This window comes from Rattus norvegicus, chromosome 8 (assembly GCF_021556685.1).
Source record: "Rattus norvegicus strain SHRSP/BbbUtx chromosome 8, alternate assembly SHRSP_T2T, whole genome shotgun sequence".
In the NCBI taxonomy this organism is placed as follows: Eukaryota; Metazoa; Chordata; class Mammalia; order Rodentia; family Muridae; genus Rattus; species Rattus norvegicus.
The window spans coordinates 126,866,344-126,886,574 of NC_141541.1; the positions used below are offsets into that span (position 1 = coordinate 126,866,344).

The following is a 20,231-nucleotide window of genomic DNA, read 5'->3' on the forward strand; positions in this document are numbered from 1 at the left end:
AAACTCCATAGTTGTCAGTACACACCTGCACTCACACACAATTTGCACGCCTTTAATCCCAGTATTGGGGGCAGACACAGGTGAATCTCTGAGTTAAAGGCCAGCCTGGTCTACAGAGCAAGTTCCAGGATAGGCAGGGAGCGCTACATAGAGAAACCCTGTCTCGGAAACAAAACAAATAAACAAACCAAAATTAATAGTAATAATAATTATAATGATGATGATGATAGTAAATTTTAAAAAGTAAGGGGATTCTGAGATATCCAAAAAATAGAATATAAAAATTGATTTAAGAAGATGATGCTTGAATTGAGACAGTATGAGTTTTTCCTATATTCTTCAGTTGGATTTTCTTTATATTTTTGCGTTTAATGCCTCTTGGCCGTCTCAGTTTCTTATCTTGGAAGAGGAACTTTAGTCAAAGGATTAATATGGCCTGTGTAGAAACAAAACGTTCAATACGATTATTCCAAATTAAGAGTGTACAATGAAAGAGATAGTGGTCATTGCAAAAGGTCCTGTAAAGTTTAAGGTAAGGATCTGGTAGTTAGGGTTTCCTTTTCTTTCTTTTTTTTTTCTTCATGGCTATCCTATCAACAGTACTAGTGATCAATTGTTCAATCAATGGCCAACTTTAGAGAATGGATGGGTGATGTGGGTTCAATGATGACTACAACCTGCGGGTATTGTATGAGTCATGCATGGATGATGAGTACAACTTTTCCAGTCTGAGGTCCCAAAAAAAAAAAAAAGATGATGATGCTTGTGGATGGTCCAGTGGTCAGGACCTCTTCCAGAGGACCTGGCACACATGGTGTCTCCCTCTCCCTCTCCCTCTCCCTCTCCCCCTCCACCCCCCCCCCCCGTGTGTGTGTGTGTGTGTGTGTGTGTGTGTGTGTGTGTGTGTGTGTGTGTGTCTGTGTCTGTGTGTGTCTGTGTGTGTCTGTGTGTGTCTGTGTGATTTCCCTTTTTCTTGGTGCTGGGCATCAGATCCTGGGTTTCATGCATACTTTGCAAGCCTGGTACTATTCTTGACAGGCAGAGGCAGAAGGATCTCTGAGTTCAAGGCCAGCTTGGTCTACATAGGGAGTTCCAGGACAACCAGGGCTATGGAGAGAAGCCTGTCTTAAAGTTAAAATAGACTAAGTAGAGGAGATACCCAGATTAGACACAGTAAAAGGAAGAAAAGTGCTTTATAAGGGAGCTTAAGGAATTACCAAGTGGCAGGACCATATGAAAAGGGGGTGGCGGGTGATGGCGGGTTTCCACCCTTAGCTAGACTCGGGTAAGAAATGACCTGGGCCGTCAGCAAGGTCCAGGTTTGGGTGTATCTGAGGATATTTTCGGAGAGGTTGGACTAAGAGGGATGACCCACCCTGAATCAGGTGCTAGACTAACTTACAAGGTGGGTGGGGGATGGGGGAAGGGCAGTGAGCTGAGGACTGGCTTTCTGTGTCACCATGTCTCCCTGCTGTGATGGACTGTGAGCCCAAATACACCCTTCCTCTCCTTTAAGTTACCTGTTGTCAGGTGTTTGGCCACAGTGATGAGAAAAGCAGCGGGTGCAGATACTTTAGTCCATTGCTGCTGTGAGAGAACACAGACCGCCATCGTTACACCACATGCTGGATGGTTTATTAGCAGTCGAGGAGGCTGGTAAATGAGTTTGGTGCTAACGTTTAGGGAAGACTTTCCTGCAGTAGAAGGGGTTGGCTGGGTGCTGTTCATAACTCCTGTGATGACCAACCCTCTCTGTGATTAACCCTTTCATGAAGTAAGGGTCCTCACGAGCCAGTCATCTCTTAGGAGACCCCCAACCCCACCTGTCCAACCTCATTGAATTGGGGATTAAGTTTCCAGGAGAAGCCTGGGTGTGATGACATTTAACTGGGATCCAAGGAGGCTGAGACAGGGGGATCACAGGTTTGTGACTGGCCAGGGTTACAGAGGGAGATTGTATCCTAAAACAATAAGCAAAGAAGCAAAACTTAAACATTTGCAGCATTTGGACCCCCAAACAGTAAGAGCTCTCGCTATGGTTCGTGTGTGAAGTGTCCCTGTGGGCTCATGTGTCGGAACACTGTTCTGCTGTTGCAGATGTTTTCAGAGGTTCTGGAACCTTCTGAGAGGGCTTAGCTGGAAGAAGTGGATCACTGCTGGTTTGATAGCTCAACCTTCCTTCCAGCCTGTGCCTGCTTCCTGCAGCACCGCAGTAAGCAAGCAGCCTCGAGCTCCTGCCCCTGCCCATAGATGGCTGCTGGTGACCTCACATTCTTGCCCTCCAATTCCTTCTCCCCTCAGCTGATGAGCCAAAATGAATCCTGAAAAAGGTAGCTTATATACCCAGGGGAAGGCTGACTAACACAGACGTACAGTCTAAGGTACACTTCATAGACAAGCTAATGCCAGAATTGAAGGGAACCCCGAGCTTCCAGGCCACAGGTGGCAACGTAGGACGTTTTAAAAGGTGATTCATGTTGCTCAGTGGTAGAGCATGTGGTTGACTTGCATGGAGTGCTGTGTTTGATCAACAGACAGAACTGCAGGAAAGGAAAGAAAACAACAGAGAATAGAGAAAATGCAGATTTAATAATGAATGTGTTAGGACTCATGTCTGGTTGTAAGGAAGCATTAGATTGAATTGTAGAAAGTTAAAGTAGGCAGAAAGCTTTAAAATGAAAGTAGGAAGGAAAAGATAAATTGGGAAAACACCACAAGAAACGTTCTAGGCGCGTTAGCACCTGATAGACATACTCCTCTAACCCCCAGACAGGGTTTCTTTGTGTAGACCAGACTGGCCTCAAACTCAGAGATCCACCTGCCTCTGCCTCCCAAGGGCTGGAGTGCTGGGACTGAAGGTGTGCACTACCACTGCCTGGCTCTGTGAACAGAGACGGTCATTATGCAGCAACACACGTTGCTTTCAAGGGCGTGGATTTTCCACAGCATAAGGAGAAGGTACCTGGCCAGGACATGGGTAGAAGTCTGGCTAAGCAGGTGTTCCCAGGGGAGCTCGGCTGAGGGCGCGGCTCGGTGGGCTGCTCCGGGAAACTGGGTCAGCTGTTTTGGAGAGGGATTTGGCAGTATGCACCATGTCAAAGGTTGAGGGTCAGCGGGTGAACCAGGTGAGGTTACACTGGGCAGGCCCAGGGCTCTGAACCATGGAATTTCAGGGTACGGCTTGCACAGAGCCTGAACCTCTGCTTCAGTTAGTTCTGCCGTCTGTGAAGTGGCCCACTTGGTTCTCCTGTGTTTTATAGTAACTTGGGTGTGGCATGCGCTGCCAAGTGGGTGTCAGTCTGAGTGACTCATAAACACAGTGAGGCCAAATAGCAAAATTTAATTGGTTTGGTTCTTTGGAGTAAGGGTTCAAAGGAAACTTACCTTATGGTGGGTATTAGTATTTTGCATGCATGTGCATGTGCATGGTGTGTATGCAGTACCCCTGGGACTAGAGTTACAGGTGGTTGTGAGCCACCACGTGGATGCTGGGAATCAAAGCCATTTGTTTTAAACCAAAGCATAAATACTTGTAACCACTGAATCATGCTCTGTGCTTACGGTGAGGGATTGTAAGATAAACTGTAGGTACTTGACAGGTCTCCCCCCCCCCCCCCCCAGTCTACCAATCCAGGGTTCGTGCATATGTGCTCTGTGTGTATGTGTGCTCTGTGTGTGCGTGTCTGTGTGCGTGTGTCTGTGTGTGTACGCACTCGAGCTCGTGTGTGTGTGTGTGTGTGTGTGTGTGTGCGCGCGTGTGCATGTGAGCGTGCCTGTGTGTTTCTCATGCTCCCAGCCTTTCCCACCCTTCCCCTTCTGTAGGCTCCCCATCCCTAGCTACCCTGGCTGTGGTCCTGGGGACTGATGGAAATGTAGCTGTGTAGGGTTCTCTCTGTTGGGATGGGTGAGGAGGCAGGACCAGTTGGGGAGACTCCTGACCTGGCTCCTGGGCTGTGGGCGGGAGGCCTTCATCTATTAAAAGGCTCTGTGGCCTTGTGGTTGGAATTTTGCCATATGCTATAAATAGGCAGTGTGAGAGTGTGAAGAAACGGGGCCAGCGAGGAGAGGAAATGGGAGGCCCCTGGGTCTCCAGCTGGCAGTGGCCTGGGTGTGGTGTGGGAGGGATGTGGAATGTCACATGGGGTGCAAAGCTTGCAGGCAGGCTTGGTGTGAGTCAGGCCTGGACTGGAAGGATCACCTCGACTCTAGGAGGCAGGTCCTGTCGGTTACCTCTTGGAGGAGAGTGGCTAGGTGACTCGCTCCAGGCACAGAGCTGTGAGGAGGCATCTGCAGGAGTTGGAGTTTGACCAGCCTGCCCAGCTCAAAGCTGCTCTGCAGGGCTGGTCAGTGGCTCCGGTGAGCCATTGGGTCCTACCTGGAGCCTTGGTATGGACCTGTCAGGCTCTCAGCTGGGATCCTGTGGTAGTGCCAGAGTGGCTGGTGCCTGACAGTGGCCTGGGGGGGGGGGGAAGGGGGAAGAGGAGCTAGACCAGGCTCAGGCCACTCTGTGACTTCAGGGCTGATTGTAGTCTGAACGGAGGTGGCCCTCTCCCGAAGAGTCGCAGGGGTAGATAGTCAGGGGGTGAGCAGACAGTGCACACACCAAGTCCAAGGTTCCACCCTCAGCATCTGTAACAAGTGTCTTGCTTCATAGTGAAGCCATCCCTCCTCCTTGTTCCCTTCCTTTCGAGTATACCCACAGCCCTCTGCCTGTAGGCTGTCCACCCCATATGTTAGGTATGAACTCATTCTAGCACTCAGCAGCTCGGGGTCAGCCTTCCGGGCTTGTGGAGGAAGCTGGGCATCTGGGAAGCAATTGAGAAGGGCACACAGGAGTGTTCATGCTACAACTGCTCTCACTCTCTCCTGGGGAGGACTTGGGTTATCTCCCTCATACACTTTGTGGATGTCCCATAAACTCCCAGCTAATATGGCCGCTGATGCGGGGTGGGACTCCAGATGTGGAAAAGGAGCTGTGTCCTCCCTGGACTGGGTGCTTCACTTAGCTCAACTACCCGTTCCTGCCACAAGTAGCAGGGCTTGTAGACACTCTAGGTGCCACCCTGGCTCCTGGCACTTGCTCAGGCTCTGTCTTCAGACCTGCACTCATTCCTCAGTCTTGTCCACAAATATAAGCCCCCTGGTTGAATAGATCCTGTGAGAGAAACCCCTACCTGAGTCCTGCTCTGGATACTGAGACCCTTCTGGGCCAGGCTGAGTTCTAGCCACCTGGCAGGTTGTCACCACAAGTGTCAGGCCCTAGGCCAACATGACCCAGTATGGCTAGGGCTGAGGCTGTATTCTGCCATTCTGACTGGGTAACATTTGACCTTGTGGGTCCTACCTGGATCGAGCCTTGAGATTGGCACCTTCTCCAAGGCTAGACCTCCCTAGAAGGAGCTTCCGCCTACCTTGGTGAGATGCTGTGAGTGTGACTGGAATCTGCTGTCTTGAGGGTTCCTCTCCCTGAACAGCCAGTCAGGATCCTCCTATATGCACTGGACCCTGGGAAACTGAGTGGTGTTAGCACTGAGCACCCTGCCAACCTCGGGTCAGGTGGGAGCCCCTTCCCTGATGCCCCTCTGGCCTCATGTGGGTTATTAGAGAAAGCTGGGGTGCCAGTGGATTGAGGTGCAGCAAGGCTGAGTCAGCACTGATTTCCTTTAGGGTATCTGCGTAAGGTTCTGTCAGCGAGGTAATAAATGCCACACCCCTTCGTGGGGAAGTCTGGAGAGGGAACAAGATGCCTTTGGCGTTTGTGTGCTCTTTCCTGTCCTACATCCAAAGCAGGGATACATCATGGGATCATAGTGGGCAAAGCGGTGGGGACTGCAGCTTATTGGTGGGGTTGATGAGAAGGGTGGAGTGGGTGGACGAGGCCATGACGAGTGTTCGTTCCAATGGCTGTGTCCAGCCATCTGGACGGAACTTCTTTGGGAAAAGATAGATATGTAAGAGTGGGTGGGTCGTACCTGTGGGTGTGCAGCTAAACCCAGCTGGAAGGCTGATCTGTGATCGCAGCTTAGCCCTTCTGTCTGAAAAAAGAACCCTCGGTGACCCTGGGAGCATACCCTTTTCCTGTAAGCGTAGCTATTCTGCAGCACCTGGTGAACACAGGCGAGATGGTGAACACACACGCAGGAAGGCCCCGCCTACAGGCTGGTGTGGGCAGGGAACGGAGCACTAGCCTGGTCTTCGTAGGAGGTGTTGATGTGTGGGTGGCAAGGGGGGTAGGTTGGCATCTTTCTTCTCCAGGCGCCTTCAGCATCTTCAGGACTGGTTAAAAGTCACTGGGCAGCGCTCAGCTTCTCTCCTTTTTGGGGCGCAGGTTCCGGGCGAGGGGAAGCTGAGACTCGGGAGTGCATCTACTACAACGCCAACTGGGAGCTGGAGCGCACCAACCAGAGCGGCCTGGAGCGCTGCGAGGGGGAACAGGACAAGCGGCTGCACTGCTATGCCTCGTGGCGCAACAGCTCGGGCACCATCGAGCTGGTGAAGAAGGGCTGCTGGCTAGATGACTTCAATTGCTACGACAGGTACCCGGGGCACATTTCCGCTGCTGCTGCCTCCGTAGCCCAGCTGCGCATGCGCCACCCACTGATCTCGGGGTATCTTCTAAGGCACTGCCCTGGATCCCAAGTCCCTGTTCTGGTGTTTGCCCTCCTCAGCTCGGGTAGCATTTCAGTGCCTGCCTGTCCCTCTCAGCCTTGGGTCACTCTTCAAGGGAAGTGGGCTCACCCTACCTGCTGATGTTTCAGAAGCTGCTTTGCCTGAGGGGAGGGGCCTGGGAGAGTCTTGCTGTCCCTGCTGTGGAGTTTTTAACGGGGACTCTGGGTTTTCAGGCAGGAGTGTGTGGCCACTGAGGAGAACCCCCAGGTGTATTTCTGCTGCTGTGAAGGCAATTTCTGCAACGAGCGCTTCACCCATTTGCCGGAGCCTGGGGGCCCAGAAGGTGAGGGGCCTGTGGGAAGAGGGTCTAAGTGGCACTCTGGAGGCAGTGGGGATTGTTTGCAGGGCCTACTGGAGTGTTAGAGTGGGCGGGCTGTGTGACACAGGGCTCCATGTGTCCCCCAGTCACGTACGAGCCACCCCCGACAGCCCCCACCCTGCTCACGGTGCTGGCCTATTCGCTGCTGCCCATTGGAGGCCTCTCTCTCATCGTCCTGCTGGCCTTCTGGATGTACCGACATCGAAAGCCTCCCTACGGCCACGTGGACATCCATGAGGTGAGACAGTGCCAGCGTGGGGGCGGGGGTAGGGACGGCTGCGCAGACTCCTTTAAGCTCTTGCTTTTCCAGGACCCTGGGCCTCCTCCCCCATCGCCTCTGGTGGGCCTGAAGCCGCTACAGTTGCTGGAGATCAAGGCTCGAGGTCGCTTTGGCTGCGTCTGGAAGGCTCAGCTCATGAACGACTTTGTGGCTGTGAAGATCTTCCCACTTCAGGTGAGCTTTTGGGGGTCTTCAAGCCATCTTCTCTCACTGGGGTCCAAGCTGGAGTCTCTTCCCCACAGGGCAGCCCGGGATTCTGATTCAGAACTGAGAGTCCATCATAGGATTAGGGTCAGGCTTTGACCCACGTGGGTTCTGGGTCTTGCCATTACTTCCATGTGTGTATGCAGTTTGCATGTTTTATGTACACAAAGGCCTATGTGTGGAGGCTGAGATCGACACTGAATAATTTTCTTTATTGTTGGTTTTTTTTGTTTGTTTTGTTTTTTGTTTTTTGGGGTTTTTTTTGGAGTCAGGATTTCAGTGAACTTGACATATAGACCAGGCTGGCCTTGAACCCACAAAAGTCCACCTGCCTCCACCTCCCAAGTGCTGGAGTTAAAGGTGTGTATACCGTACCTGGTTCTCCACTTATTTACAGTTCTTTATTTTATTTATTTTAATGAAAATACTTATTTTTTACATGTACAGGTGTTTCGCCTGCATGTACCTATCTATGCGTGCCACATGCATGCCTGGTGCCTGTGGAAGCCAGAAGAGAGTGTTGGATCCTTGAGACTGGAGTTAGAGAGGTTGTGAGCCACCATCTATATGCTGGGAATTGAACCCAGGTGCTCAGGAAGAGCAGCCAGTGCTCCTAACCTCAGAGCCACCTCTCTAGGCTTCTACCCTTTAAAGTTCTTTTGAGACAAGGTCTCTCACTTAGCCTGGGACTGACTGGTTTGGTAGAGGAGTTGGCAAGCACCAGGTATCCTCCCCTGTTTGCCTTCCCCATCTTCCTGCTTCCAGCACTGGGGTTAAACTCTGTATAGGGGTCTGGGGATCTGAACTTGGGTCCTCATGCTTTTGCCTGGCAGGCCCTTAGCCTCCCGGAGCCCCTCCTTGGTCCCCGAGTTTGGTAGTTGACGTTATGGTCTACTCAGAGGCTCCTGACACCTGGCAAGCCTGGACTTAGTCGCCCAGGGTGCTTGAGGAGTCGAGCACTTGCTGGCTGATACTGGCTGGGCACCTCACTCAGCGTTTGTAAATCAGGGCGCTGGCATCAGCTCCCCCAGAGACTGCTGCCGGCCTGGCTCTCCTCGTGCATGTGGAGGCCAGGAGACCAGTGGTGGGGATGAAGTAGGGCATGTTGGGGTGGCTGTCCTGTGGCAGGGCTGAGCCGCCTCCCTACCTCAGGACAAGCAGTCGTGGCAGAGTGAGCGGGAGATCTTCAGCACACCGGGCATGAAGCACGAAAACCTCCTGCAGTTCATTGCTGCAGAGAAACGAGGCTCCAACCTGGAGGTGGAGCTGTGGCTCATCACAGCCTTCCACGACAAGGTGAGCTACACCCCAGCAAGGCCCCGGGGTGGACAGGGAGGTCCCAACGGTGGCTTTGCCATGAGTCGACCCCCGTGTCAGCCGCACCTCGGTCCCCTCTGCACGCTTGCACCAGGACATTCCCGCTGGGCCTGGGTTGGGTTGCACCCTGTTCTGCATTTGGAGCCTTTGCCCACAGTCGGCTGCCTTCTCTTAGGGCTCCCTCACGGATTACCTCAAGGGGAACATCATCACGTGGAACGAGCTGTGTCATGTGGCAGAGACGATGTCACGAGGCCTCTCGTACCTGCATGAGGATGTGCCGTGGTGTCGTGGCGAGGGCCACAAGCCTTCTATTGCCCACAGGTACCTGGTTAAGGAGCCCTCCCTGCTGTAGAGCATGGCTCTGCTTCCTTGAATGTGCCTGTGCTGCGTCCCAGTAAACCCTGCTCTCCCGTAGCTGGAGACAGCTAGCTCTCCAGGCCAGTGCTCTTGCGCCCTCTGCTGGGCACAGGAGAAAGTGCTGACTCTGGAGAGCTGGCTCTTCAAATTCTCAGATTGTGGTCCAGAACCTTTTATGTCCATGTTTGCTGATGGTTGCTAGCACAGAGCACACGTGTTTTATGTGTCGCCACGATAACATCAGCTGTCCACTATTCCCCTGGGGAGCCCCACTCTATACCGATGAGATTTAAAAGGGCAAACGGTAGTCAATTACCAGTGCCTAACTTCACGGAGCTCTGGATTAGGATCTTTTAGGATTTCTGAGCCACGCTGTTGTTTGGTTGGTTCGGTTTTGGTTTTTCTAGTCTAGGCAGAGTGGACTGCCTGCACCACTCGAGCACTGCCCTGCCTGTGCGGCTTTAGCAAGCTGACTCTATATTCTTGTTCACATTCCAAACATTGTAAGATTTGTGTGCCATGCCCTGTGAGATTTATGGGCCAGCTTCTAGTGCTGTGGTATAGGGTCTTACCCAGCTGCCAGAGTGGGACCTGCTGTATGGGCCCCTGAACTCCCAAGCCGTTCGTCTCCTGCCCCACAGAGGTGGGGATGGTTTGACCCAGGAGCTACAGGTCATGGACTCTAGTAATTTGAGAGGCAGGGTGGGAGGAGGATCGAGATCAGCCATCTCAGGGTGGGCCGGGTCTTGAACCTGTGTGACAGTTTGCTCTTGGTCTGCTCAGGGACTTCAAAAGCAAGAATGTTCTGCTGAAGAGCGACCTCACCGCGGTGCTGGCTGACTTTGGCCTGGCTGTTCGGTTTGAGCCGGGGAAGCCTCCAGGGGATACCCATGGGCAGGTAAGGAACCTGGGCAGTGGGAGGAGAGGCTGGCACAGAGCTCTGGGCTCAGCTGGGGTGACTGCAGAGCTACGTGGGAACTTGGGAACTAGGTTCTTAACTCACCAATAGAGAGGTTGGCGAGGCTTCCTCCAGCCACCCGGCTGAGGGATCCAGGCTTCATTTGGGCTTCGGCAGCTCGTCCTGGTATTTCAGTCTTTCTCTTTCTGTTGTAATTTTATTTTATTTTCCCAAAAGACGTTGTGTGTGTGTGTGTGTGTGTGTGTGTGTGTGTGTGTGTGTGTGTTGTGTAAGAGAGTCAGGTTTTTTTCCAGCATGTGGGTTCCTTGGCTTGAACTTGGGTCGTGTGGCTTGCAGCAAGCCTTTACCACAGAGGCTCCTGCCTGCCCTCAGTTGTAGTCATTAAGCGAGATTAAAGAGGAAAGAAAGGGTGCTGAGAATCCCAGCCAAACGTGTAGAAAAGGCCATGAAAATTAAGCCAGCAGTCATCCTGGGGGAGTCTCCCTGTGGTTTAAACGAGTTCTCCACATTCTTCTTCGGCCTTTTGACTGTTGCTTCATTGTTTATTTAACCTGTGTATTCCCGTTTCCACACGAGTTGCTTGTCTGGGTTTGGAGGCCTGGGGTAGCCACTGGGCATCTTCCTTGATCACCTTAAGCCTTGTCGATTAATACTGGGTCCTTTGCTGGTTATCAGGTAGTCTAGCCAGCTTTCTCTGGGGACGCCATCGTCCCCTCCCTGTGCTGCTGTTGCCACATTTATGTGGCTTCTCGATATCCAAACTTCTGTCTTCACACTTGAGTGGCTGGTGCCTTAGGAGCTAAGCTGCCTCTTTATCTGTTAGAGGGTCTGTCTCTGTGTCGTTCAGGTTGGTCTGGGACTTTTAGTTCTCCTGCCTCAGCCTTCCGAGTGTCTGGCTTTACTTTAGGCACCGTTGGAGGAAAAAGCCTCAGAGTAGCCTGTTTGAGATGTTCCAGGGCTGCACAGCTGTCTAACAAGCACTGCCTCCAGTCCATCAGTTACTGTCAGATAGAATCATAACCCTGCTTCAAAGGGACGGACCAGGGCTTCAGCTCCAACGCTTCGTGCTCAGAATTCCAGTCTTACCCAGCCTGGTGCTCATTGCTTCTCCCAGCCAACTGCATTTGAGTACAGCTGGTCTCTGGAGATCCTGTCCTTTGTCTTCCTGTAGGTTGGCACCAGACGGTACATGGCCCCCGAGGTGCTGGAGGGGGCCATCAACTTCCAGAGAGACGCCTTCCTGCGTATCGACATGTACGCCATGGGCCTGGTGCTGTGGGAGCTCGTTTCTCGTTGCAAGGCCGCAGATGGTGAGTGGTTTGTTGGCTATGGGCACCCTGGGCTGGGGGCTTGGAGCTGGGCCTTGTGATTCCATCAGAGCCCCCACCCGTCACTCAGGGCCTGTCGATGAGTACATGCTGCCTTTCGAGGAAGAGATTGGCCAACACCCTTCACTGGAGGAGCTTCAGGAGGTGGTTGTCCACAAGAAGATGAGGCCCACCATTAAGGATCACTGGCTGAAACATCCGGTGAGGGAGCTGGGTTCTGGAGTCAACAGGGGTACGTGAAGGGAACCTGCCTCGGAGTGAGGAGGGAAGGCTACCATGTTCCCTGGGTTCTAGGGACATATCCCTGAGGTTGTGGGAAATATGGTAGGCCCTTTCCTCCTTCTTGTCCCCTCTGTGGCTCAACTGGGAAACGTTGGACAAAGCTCTGTGTTTGGGCTTTGTGTTTATTTGACTTGAGTTCCAGTGTTCCAAGATGAGCAGCTCTGCCTGCGGGGAGCGGGAGCGAACATTCTCCTGGGCCCGGGCTCCGTGGGGTAACCAGCGGGAGGAGAGGAGTTTCAGGGAATTTGCAGCCTGATAATCCACCTATAATGGCTATAACTGGGCCTGGGCCGTAGGCCCTTCCTAATCCCCTGACTCATAGCCACTGGCTGCCCTCGCTGAGTAGCCCTAACAAGGGTTCTTTCCTCCCTCCCCGTCCTCCGCAGGGCCTGGCCCAGCTCTGCGTGACCATCGAGGAGTGCTGGGACCATGATGCAGAGGCTCGTCTGTCTGCAGGCTGTGTGGAAGAGCGGGTATCCCTGATCAGGAGGTCGGTCAACGGCTCTACCTCGGACTGTCTCGTCTCTCTGGTGACCTCCGTCACCAATGTGGACCTGCTCCCTAAAGAGTCCAGCATCTAAGCCCAGGACACTAGCGTTTCTCCAGACTCAGTGGATCTGAAGAAGAAAAAAAAAAAGGAAAAAAAAAGTTGTGTTTTGTTTTGGAAATCCCATAAAACCAACAAACACATAAAGTGCAGCTGCTATTTTTCCCTTGACTTTTATTATTATTATAATTATTATAATTATTATTAATAATATTATTTTTGGATTGGATCAGTTTTTACCAGCATATTGTTCTACTGTATCGCAAACAGCGGACACGTCAGCAGGCGTTGAGGTGCTGAGCTGTGAACGCAGAAGCGGCGCCATGCTGAAGAGCCTCAGCCACTTCCTGTCCTTCTTGTTCTCTTTGTCGTCTCAGAATCTGTAACACAAAGAAACTCGTCTCCTGTCTTAGGAAACTCAATGCTGCAGTTCTCTACTAGAGGAACCTTTGAAGACTGTTACACGGACACACCCTTCCTCCGAAGAGGGTCCCCCCTCAACCCCCTTTATTTTGTATTTCTCCCATTTCAGGCAGTGAACTTAAGAAAGGGCAGGTGCGTCCTTGTGGATGTGACAGGTGTCGTCCTGACCCAGTGACTGGAGACTGAGATGAGGAGGGCGGTCTAGTCTGAAGCCGGATGGGAGGACGATGCTTCTGGGTAGGGTGCGTGCAGAGCAGAGCTACACTGGACTTGGGCACATTTGGAGCAACCCCCTTGGCTGTGGAGGCTACTTTCTCAGGTAACAAGGGATTTGAGGGCGAGGACCTTGTGGAGGCCGAGCAGTAATAATAGCAAGCACAGATTTGGAGAAGGACTGAGAGCAGGGCCCGGCCGCCCCCGCCTGCCCAGTTTTTCCTCACTGACGGGCTTGGCCGTCAGAGAAGACACTGCCTTGCTCCTGGGTTAGGACCAGGCGAGGGCGTGGAAGTTCAGTGGACACTCATTAGACATGATGCTGTAGATTTCTTTCACGGAGGAAACACTGAGCTGCAGTCTCCTCTTGGCGGTTTGGGCAAATGCCTGTGGTGCCCCCTGCACAGCGTGGGCGGGCCAGAGGATCCCTGAGTGGGGACCCCGCCAGCCTGCAGCTCTGGCTTGACCCCATGCAGTGCGGCATAACCGACTCCTTTCTGAGGCTCATTCACGGACACGGCTTTCTCCAAACCCTTTAAAGTGGTGCATATTCTACAACTGTGTTTCTCTCACGCCGTAACCTTGCTCCAGGCAGTGGACGTTCCCAAAGCTGCTGTTTCCACATTGGAAGTTGGTTTTTTTTTTTTTTTTCTTTCTTTTTTTAATTTATGAAACATGCTAAAGTTTTTTTTTTTTTTTTTTTCCAGACAGAACACACACACATCCACACATATACACATGCATTGCTGTGTGGCTTCCGAGGTTTAGATTTTAAAAGAGTAAAAGAAGTAACTTACGACCACAGACCACCTCAAACCAGAAATACCTCAGAATTTTCTACTTGTGTATGTTTTATTAATTATATATTTTGTTAGTTGTGTTGTCTTGTAGGAAGTATATTTTAATGTGAGTTGACTTTTATGACAAGGAAGTTTAAAAGAAATAGAGAAAAAGAAAAAAAGTTTGTCGTCTTCTAGTCAGCACTACCATCTTCGTTTGATAAAAGCTCCCTTGTAAATAATCGGCATCAGATGTAGGTTGGCCGTCTGGATTGAGTCGGGGCGGGCATCCATCACTCTGGTTTAGACGGTATCGTTTAAACAGCACATCTCTTGATCTTGAGGGTAGGTAGGCCGCTTCCTCCCAGGTTGCTTAGAGGTCAAGCATTGCTCCTTGTGTCCTCTGGGCAGCACTCAGAAGGACACGCCCACTTTCACTTGGTGGCAGCACAGACCACCCACCCGCCCACCCGAGGTAACCAAGGTAACCATGCTCCACCTTCAGTTCTTTCAGCAGCAGGTGGGGTCTGTCCCATCTGTAACTGAGCGGTGACGTTGGGGAGGGCAAGGCTCACAGCTGGGCAGTCGCCCCCTCAGCACAGTGGGGTATGTATGGTGCCTGGGGCTGTCCTGGGCTTGTCCTTCTCTGTGGGTGTTTGTGCACTGGGTGCTGAGGAAGGCCAGCTGGCTTCCCTCCCTCTCAGACCATAGTCTTTGTCTCCTGGGGTCAGTGTGGGCTGGCCGAGTGAGTAGTTAGGGGGACAGGTACTCTTTGTCTGTCTGTCCCTCCCTCCCCATCTGATTTTTGTGCTGTGGTATTTTTTTTTGTTTCAGACTACTTTCCACTGGCAAAGCAAGTCTTGGAGCAGTTGCTTTCTTCTCCACGCGTTTCTTTAAGGAGCTTTAACTATTTATTGAGAAGTGCCATATGTCTACCTTCTTTAGCTTTCTCCTCAGGCAGTGGGGACACCTACTTTTGACCCTTAACAAACCAACCCACTAAGGAATGTAGCTGTTTCACTGCAGGAGCGGCCCAGTCACCAGTCACACGCTGTGCCAAACACTAGCTCCCCTGTGCCGTCCCATGATGCCGGGTGGGTTTTCTCTTGTGTTGCTTGTTGTCAGAAGCGCCCTGGCCTGGCTGAGCTCTGGTCTGGGACTACCAAGGGAGGCTGTCAACAGTCGTTAGCATCTGGGCTAGCCTGGTACCACAGGCATCAGATGCTAGGGGAAGTGCTGGGCTCATACATTCACAGCAAGGGCTCGATCCCATTCTCACCACTGGGCTACCAGGCTTGCTGGGCTGGCCTTCCTGACAAGGCTAGGTGTGTGATCCTGCTCTGTGTCTGCTCTGGTCTCCCTTCATCCCTGACACTGACCGCGCCCTTGACTCTCTCTGTCTTGTACCCTACTCTGCCCTAGGGCTTAGGCTGAGGGAGGGATTTTTCTTGGTGGCCAGGCTACATAGGTCTTTAACGGTTGCCATGGTGCTCTTCAGCTCAGAGAGCCTGTTGTGTGGTAGTTCCTATGCTCAGCCACTGAGGCGAAGTGGAGGACCGGAGCTGGAGAGCTGGTTGGCTCTCTCTCACACAGAATTTTACCTTTGTAGCGTGTGGAGCTTCCAGTTTGTTTTTCCTAAATAACTACACCCCCCTCACCCCCCACCCCCCGGCAAAAGCTTATGGTGACCTGAGGTGAATTTCTGCTGCTGTTGTCAGGACTTGGTTCATTAGATGAGTCCGAGTCTGAGGAGTTTTCCAGGTCACTCGCCTTGGCCTCCAGCATCAGCTGTTAAATCTTTTTCGGCTTTTTGCGACACAGCTTTGTAGATGATGAAGCCCGATCCACATTTCAGGCAGGACTGATGGCAGAGGATGACTTTCCCAGAAGTGCGGTGTGCCCTCATTAACGGGAAACCGCCAGGAAGGGATGGTGTCCCGGGGGTCCCTTCCTCCCAGCCCGGATGACATGAGTTTTCCTTCGTCCCCAGCTGTTTGTAAAGGCTAAAATGGAGGAGTACTGGGCAGCTGGCTCGACCGGCCTAGTGATGAGTTTAAATCTCAGATAACGTTGTTTTAGAGAAGTAGGCCCAGTAACTCAGCTGCGGGGCTTTTCAGAATCTAGATGCTAAACTCTCCATGCCTTCAAGATTAAATGCCTAGTTCTTTACACACAGTTCTGGGTAGTTGATCTGTAGCCAGCCGCCCTCCTGGGAATGTACCCCAGACCTTTAGAAAGACATTGATGTGCATAGAAAGTGCTTGTGAGATACTGATTTAGTTATAGGAAAAAGAAAGTTAAAACACTCCCTTAGTTGGTTCAACCGCATTAAGAAAGAAAAGAAAAAGAAGGAAAGAGAGTTCAAGAGGCACAGGAACTAACATATCAATAAGTATGCCCAGGTCCTTTGGTGGGTCCCTTAGGATAGTGCTGTTTGGACCTATCTGTGATTAATGTGAACTACTGTTGGACTGACAGTTTGAAGCGAGATCAGGAATGCCTGCATCTTTCCCCCCCACTGAACCAAGCTGTAGCATTTTCATGCCAGCATCTTCCAGCTGTGAAGGAAGCAAGACTTTGTCCCCCTGGCGCTCCGTGGACCAGGCTTCTCAGTACTCAAACCAGCGCCATTTCCCCCATCCATCCACGGCAGCACCGGGGCCATGATTCCCCTCAAGAGTTAAAATTCATGTTGCTCAGATGCCAGTGTGGGGTCGTGGGCTCTGCACTGACCTCCTCTTCTCCAGGCGAGCGTCTATACTGTTAGGCTGAGTTAGTGTGTGCAGCCCCGTCTGGGTGCACGCGGCATACCATTCAGATGGGTGTTCTGAACACCCGCAGAGAACAGTTACTACGTTCATGTGTAGACTTTGTGCTTTTGAGTTTACAGTTGGGAGAAGTGCGACCCGTCACATCCCCCCCCCCCCCCCCGCACGTGAAGGTGGGTTTCTGTGAACGAACAAGCGTTACCTCAAGTCCTGGGGCGCCCACCCTGCACGGGCCCTTTCCCAGCTCCCCGTCACTTTACACCAGTGTTGTTAGATAGCACTGTAAATAAGAGTAGGTTCTATGACAGACCCCACTTGAAATTTTACTTTAAGAAGTCTATAGCTCCATGCATATATTTAGTTATATCTCTTGTCAGATAGCCTCCACGAGGTGTGGAGATTGTTTTATACCACAGATTATTTTTATAAACTAGTGAGTCAAGTGAGGATGCGTCTGTAACCCAAGCCAATGAGCTTTACCGGCAGGATTATGTGCACACTGGAGCCGAGTGCGGGGAAGCTTAGCTTAGTGCATGCATGGGTTCCTGAACACGCTGGCAGCCTGGAGTCGGCTAACGGGTCCCCCTCTGGCAGTGGTGTCTGTCCTGCTCCCTGCCTGTAGAGGTGACAGCGGCTGGGCCAGGGGAGGAGCCCTGTAGTGGGTTTGATTTCTGCTGAACAAAGGGTTCTGAGGTGGAAAGTAGGAGGACTACGTAGGAAGGAGGAGTTAGGACAGAAGCCACGTGCCCCACTCCTAGAGAAAGATTCGGGCTAGAGAAGCCATTGAATGGGGAATGGTGGCTGAGTTCCACTAGCCAGAGCTGTCTAGGACCAAACTGAGTAGCCCTTTGGAAACGGTGGGCGCATGGGTATCATGGTGGAATTAAGCAGGGAGCTGACAAGCACATTTTGCCTGCTTTGGTCAGGGTCATCCCAGAGGCTGCCTTCTGCTCTGTTGAGTCCATCAGGAACCAGGGAGGAAGCTCAGAACCCCAGGCTCACTGCAGGGCATCTTTCCAAGTCCTGCAGAGGGATTCTGCAAAGGCCAAGCCAGCCATGGCCAGATCTGTGGTCCAGCTAAAGGCTTGTTCCTACATCCTGCCTGCCAGCTCCAGCCTGCTGCTACAGAACTACACTGGATGGGGTGGTCCTGCTAAGAGACCCTTAGTATGTCAGTCCAAAGCAGCTGTGTTCTCCCTTCCCCCTGGCTAGAATGCTGTTGTACGCGCCCTTCCTTTCTACCTGGGACACTTAGTTCCTTCCTGATCCAGCCGAATCCTTGGAGCACCTTCCTCCTCCCCCTCCACACACACAACTTTTGTTCCCCATGAAAAAACACTTCTGTGCTTTGCAACCAACCGCCCATCTTGGAATGTAATTCTGTTGTGCCTTTGTTTTCTGTCACCCACTCCCTCAAAAGCAACTGCTGTAAGCTTTTTTCTAACCCATCTTTTCTAGCCCCACCCCTTCCTCCGGCTCCCCCTGTTCCAGTCCCAATATCTGGATGCACTTGTGTGGTCCAGGTACTCTAAGAACCAGTTACCTCAGACCCGATGTGCAACAGTGTCACCATCCGGCCCTCTCCGTCCTGCCAACTCTTACCACACATGCAGGAGGCCCACTGAGCACGGACACTTGTTTTAAAGCAAAACTCTTCCCGAGGATGGAACCAGGGGGCTTCTGGCAAGCCTGTGCGGGCACTGCGGGAGTGTCATCCGAATGGTGCTTCCTGTGCGTTCTGCCGTGTTCAGTATTCTCATAGTCTGGAGAGGCAGACTGGCTGGTCTCGCATGCACGCACGCACGCACGCACGCACGCACGCACGCACGCACGCACGCAAATCAGCTCCAAAGATGAGCTCTTCCTAACACATTTCCAGTCGCTAGAGCTCAGATGTAGACCATTCCTTCAAACAGCAGGGTAGAAGCCCCCATCCACCGCCACAGTGCATTCTGGGAAGATGTCTGTAGTATACATTGCTGTGGGATTAGGCCTTGTGGGATATGGCTGCTTGTCATTTTGATGTATTTTAAATAAAATATATAAATATAAATATATATATATATTTTTAAAGAGCCTTTTTTACCAGTTCAAAAGCTTAATTAACCAGCTGTCACCACACCTGAATTTTTGTCTCTAGGGCATCGAAGGCAGGCCAAGACTAAAAGTGGTACCTCAGCTGTGAGTTGTCTACCCTGGGCTGTCCTGCTGACCATGGGACACCAGGGTCGGCGTTTTCCCAGTGGGCTTCAACTCAGCCCTCTGCGGTGTTTGGTCTCTGCCCCACTTAGCGGACTGTAGTCCCCAGTCCTTGTAAGTGCTTTAGCCTGAGTGGGGTTTCCCCAGAGCAGTGCCACAAGTGTATGAGTTTAGCCAAATAATTTCTCCACAGGGAAAAGCGTTGTCACGGAAATTTTACCTACTTCGAAAGAGACCGGAGTAGGAAAAACTAGTTGTGAGTCTGTCTGGGAGCAAGCAGTTTTCACTCGGGCAGGAGATCTCATTTGAAATTCTAGGCCCACCAGCAAGGGTGCAATTGTTAAAAAAAAAAACGCCAGCGGCTTGCTTTCCCTCCCCCCCCACCCCCCCCTGCACCCCCACCCCAATTCTGTAAAAATGCAAAGAAAGCTGAGTGGTACTTGAGGACCGCAGGAGAGGGTACCGCAGATTAGAGACACGCGTCTAGACTTCAGTCCATGCCACAGGTGCACACGATGCCGTTTTCAACTGTACGAGAGAGTCTGCTTATCAACCTGGCATCATCCTGGTGGTGATGTCAGAGGCCACGTTTTCCCACATGTTAATATCTCTCCACATCTGTCCTCGAATCTGAGTCGCATTATGCAGTATCGTAAGCTTAATTTGTGCCGAGTTTGATGTCGACTCCCGTGAAGAAGAGCTTCTGGCACGTGACAGACAGTGAGTTACAAAACACAGCAGAGCACAGAATTCTTGCAGGGACAGTTTTGGAACCAGCAGAAAGTGTCACTTTTTAGTTACCATCTTATGTATCAGTTTTACCGGCTATTTCTGAATTTGTACATTATTTGGAAGGGAAACCGTAAGGCTTGTCTAACTTAGTGGAAATGTGTGTGTCGCCCTTAGGATGGGTAACTAAGTCTCACTAAGCTGTGTTATCTAACTTGTATATATGAATTGTAATTAAGAGTTCGGATTCATCTGTTTCTCACGGTTTAAAACGACAAGTCGTCGCAAGGTCTGGAGATGTGACTAGTCTGCGATTTCGAGCTGTAGAAGTGACTTAGCTCTCTGAAGTGCTGAAACACTTAAACTTCCAGTTTTGGGCTCAAATTCGATGACTGTTTGTATGCCGGAGTATGTGAGGTGTAAATGTAGTGGGGTACTTTTCACCCTTGTAGCTATAAAATAAACATTTTGTAGAACAGAAAATAGCTTGTACTACTGAATTAACAAAAGTTATACTAAAGTATCATGTCTTAAAAAAATATATATATATCTATATATATCTATACAGAGTTAAGCTTGTTGCTGTCACCCTGTCTGGATTTGAAAAGTGTGCTGATTTATATATATATATATATTACACACACACACACACACACACACACACACACACACACACACACACATCTATAATGGCCTGAAGCAGACATTCATGCAACTACAGTTGCGAAGCGCAAACGTTTTAGAAAGAACATTGTACCATAGTTCATTCATCTGCGTGAATCCTCGCTCCTTTTTCCTGTGGTAATTTTAGAAACGAGTGTCAAGTTTGAAATTAGATCTGCTAAGTTGGGGTTCTGCTGCCTGATTCTGCACTGGGTCCCCAAACAAACCGATG

General features: G+C 51.3%; 1 protein-coding gene across 8 annotated transcripts in view; it reads left to right on the forward strand.

Annotated features, from left to right (window-relative positions):
* Acvr2b (activin A receptor type 2B) overlaps positions 1–18,465 on the forward strand; it is a 37,688-nt gene extending 19,223 nt beyond the window's left edge. For 3 of the 8 annotated variants that reach the window (XM_087560539.1, XM_087560541.1, XM_087560538.1), the window contains exons 2-11: positions 6,329–6,536; positions 6,843–6,952; positions 7,099–7,226; positions 7,299–7,442; positions 8,625–8,768; positions 8,965–9,113; positions 9,933–10,047; positions 11,240–11,378; positions 11,467–11,597; positions 12,065–12,454. In XM_087560539.1, the coding sequence (XP_087416665.1) occupies positions 6,329–6,536; positions 6,843–6,952; positions 7,099–7,226; positions 7,299–7,442; positions 8,625–8,768; positions 8,965–9,113; positions 9,933–10,047; positions 11,240–11,378; positions 11,467–11,597; positions 12,065–12,259 (1,463 nt within the window). In that variant the 3' untranslated portion in view covers positions 12,260–12,454. 8 annotated transcript variants of the gene reach the window in all.
* The last annotated feature ends 1,766 nt before the right edge of the window (positions 18,466–20,231 follow it).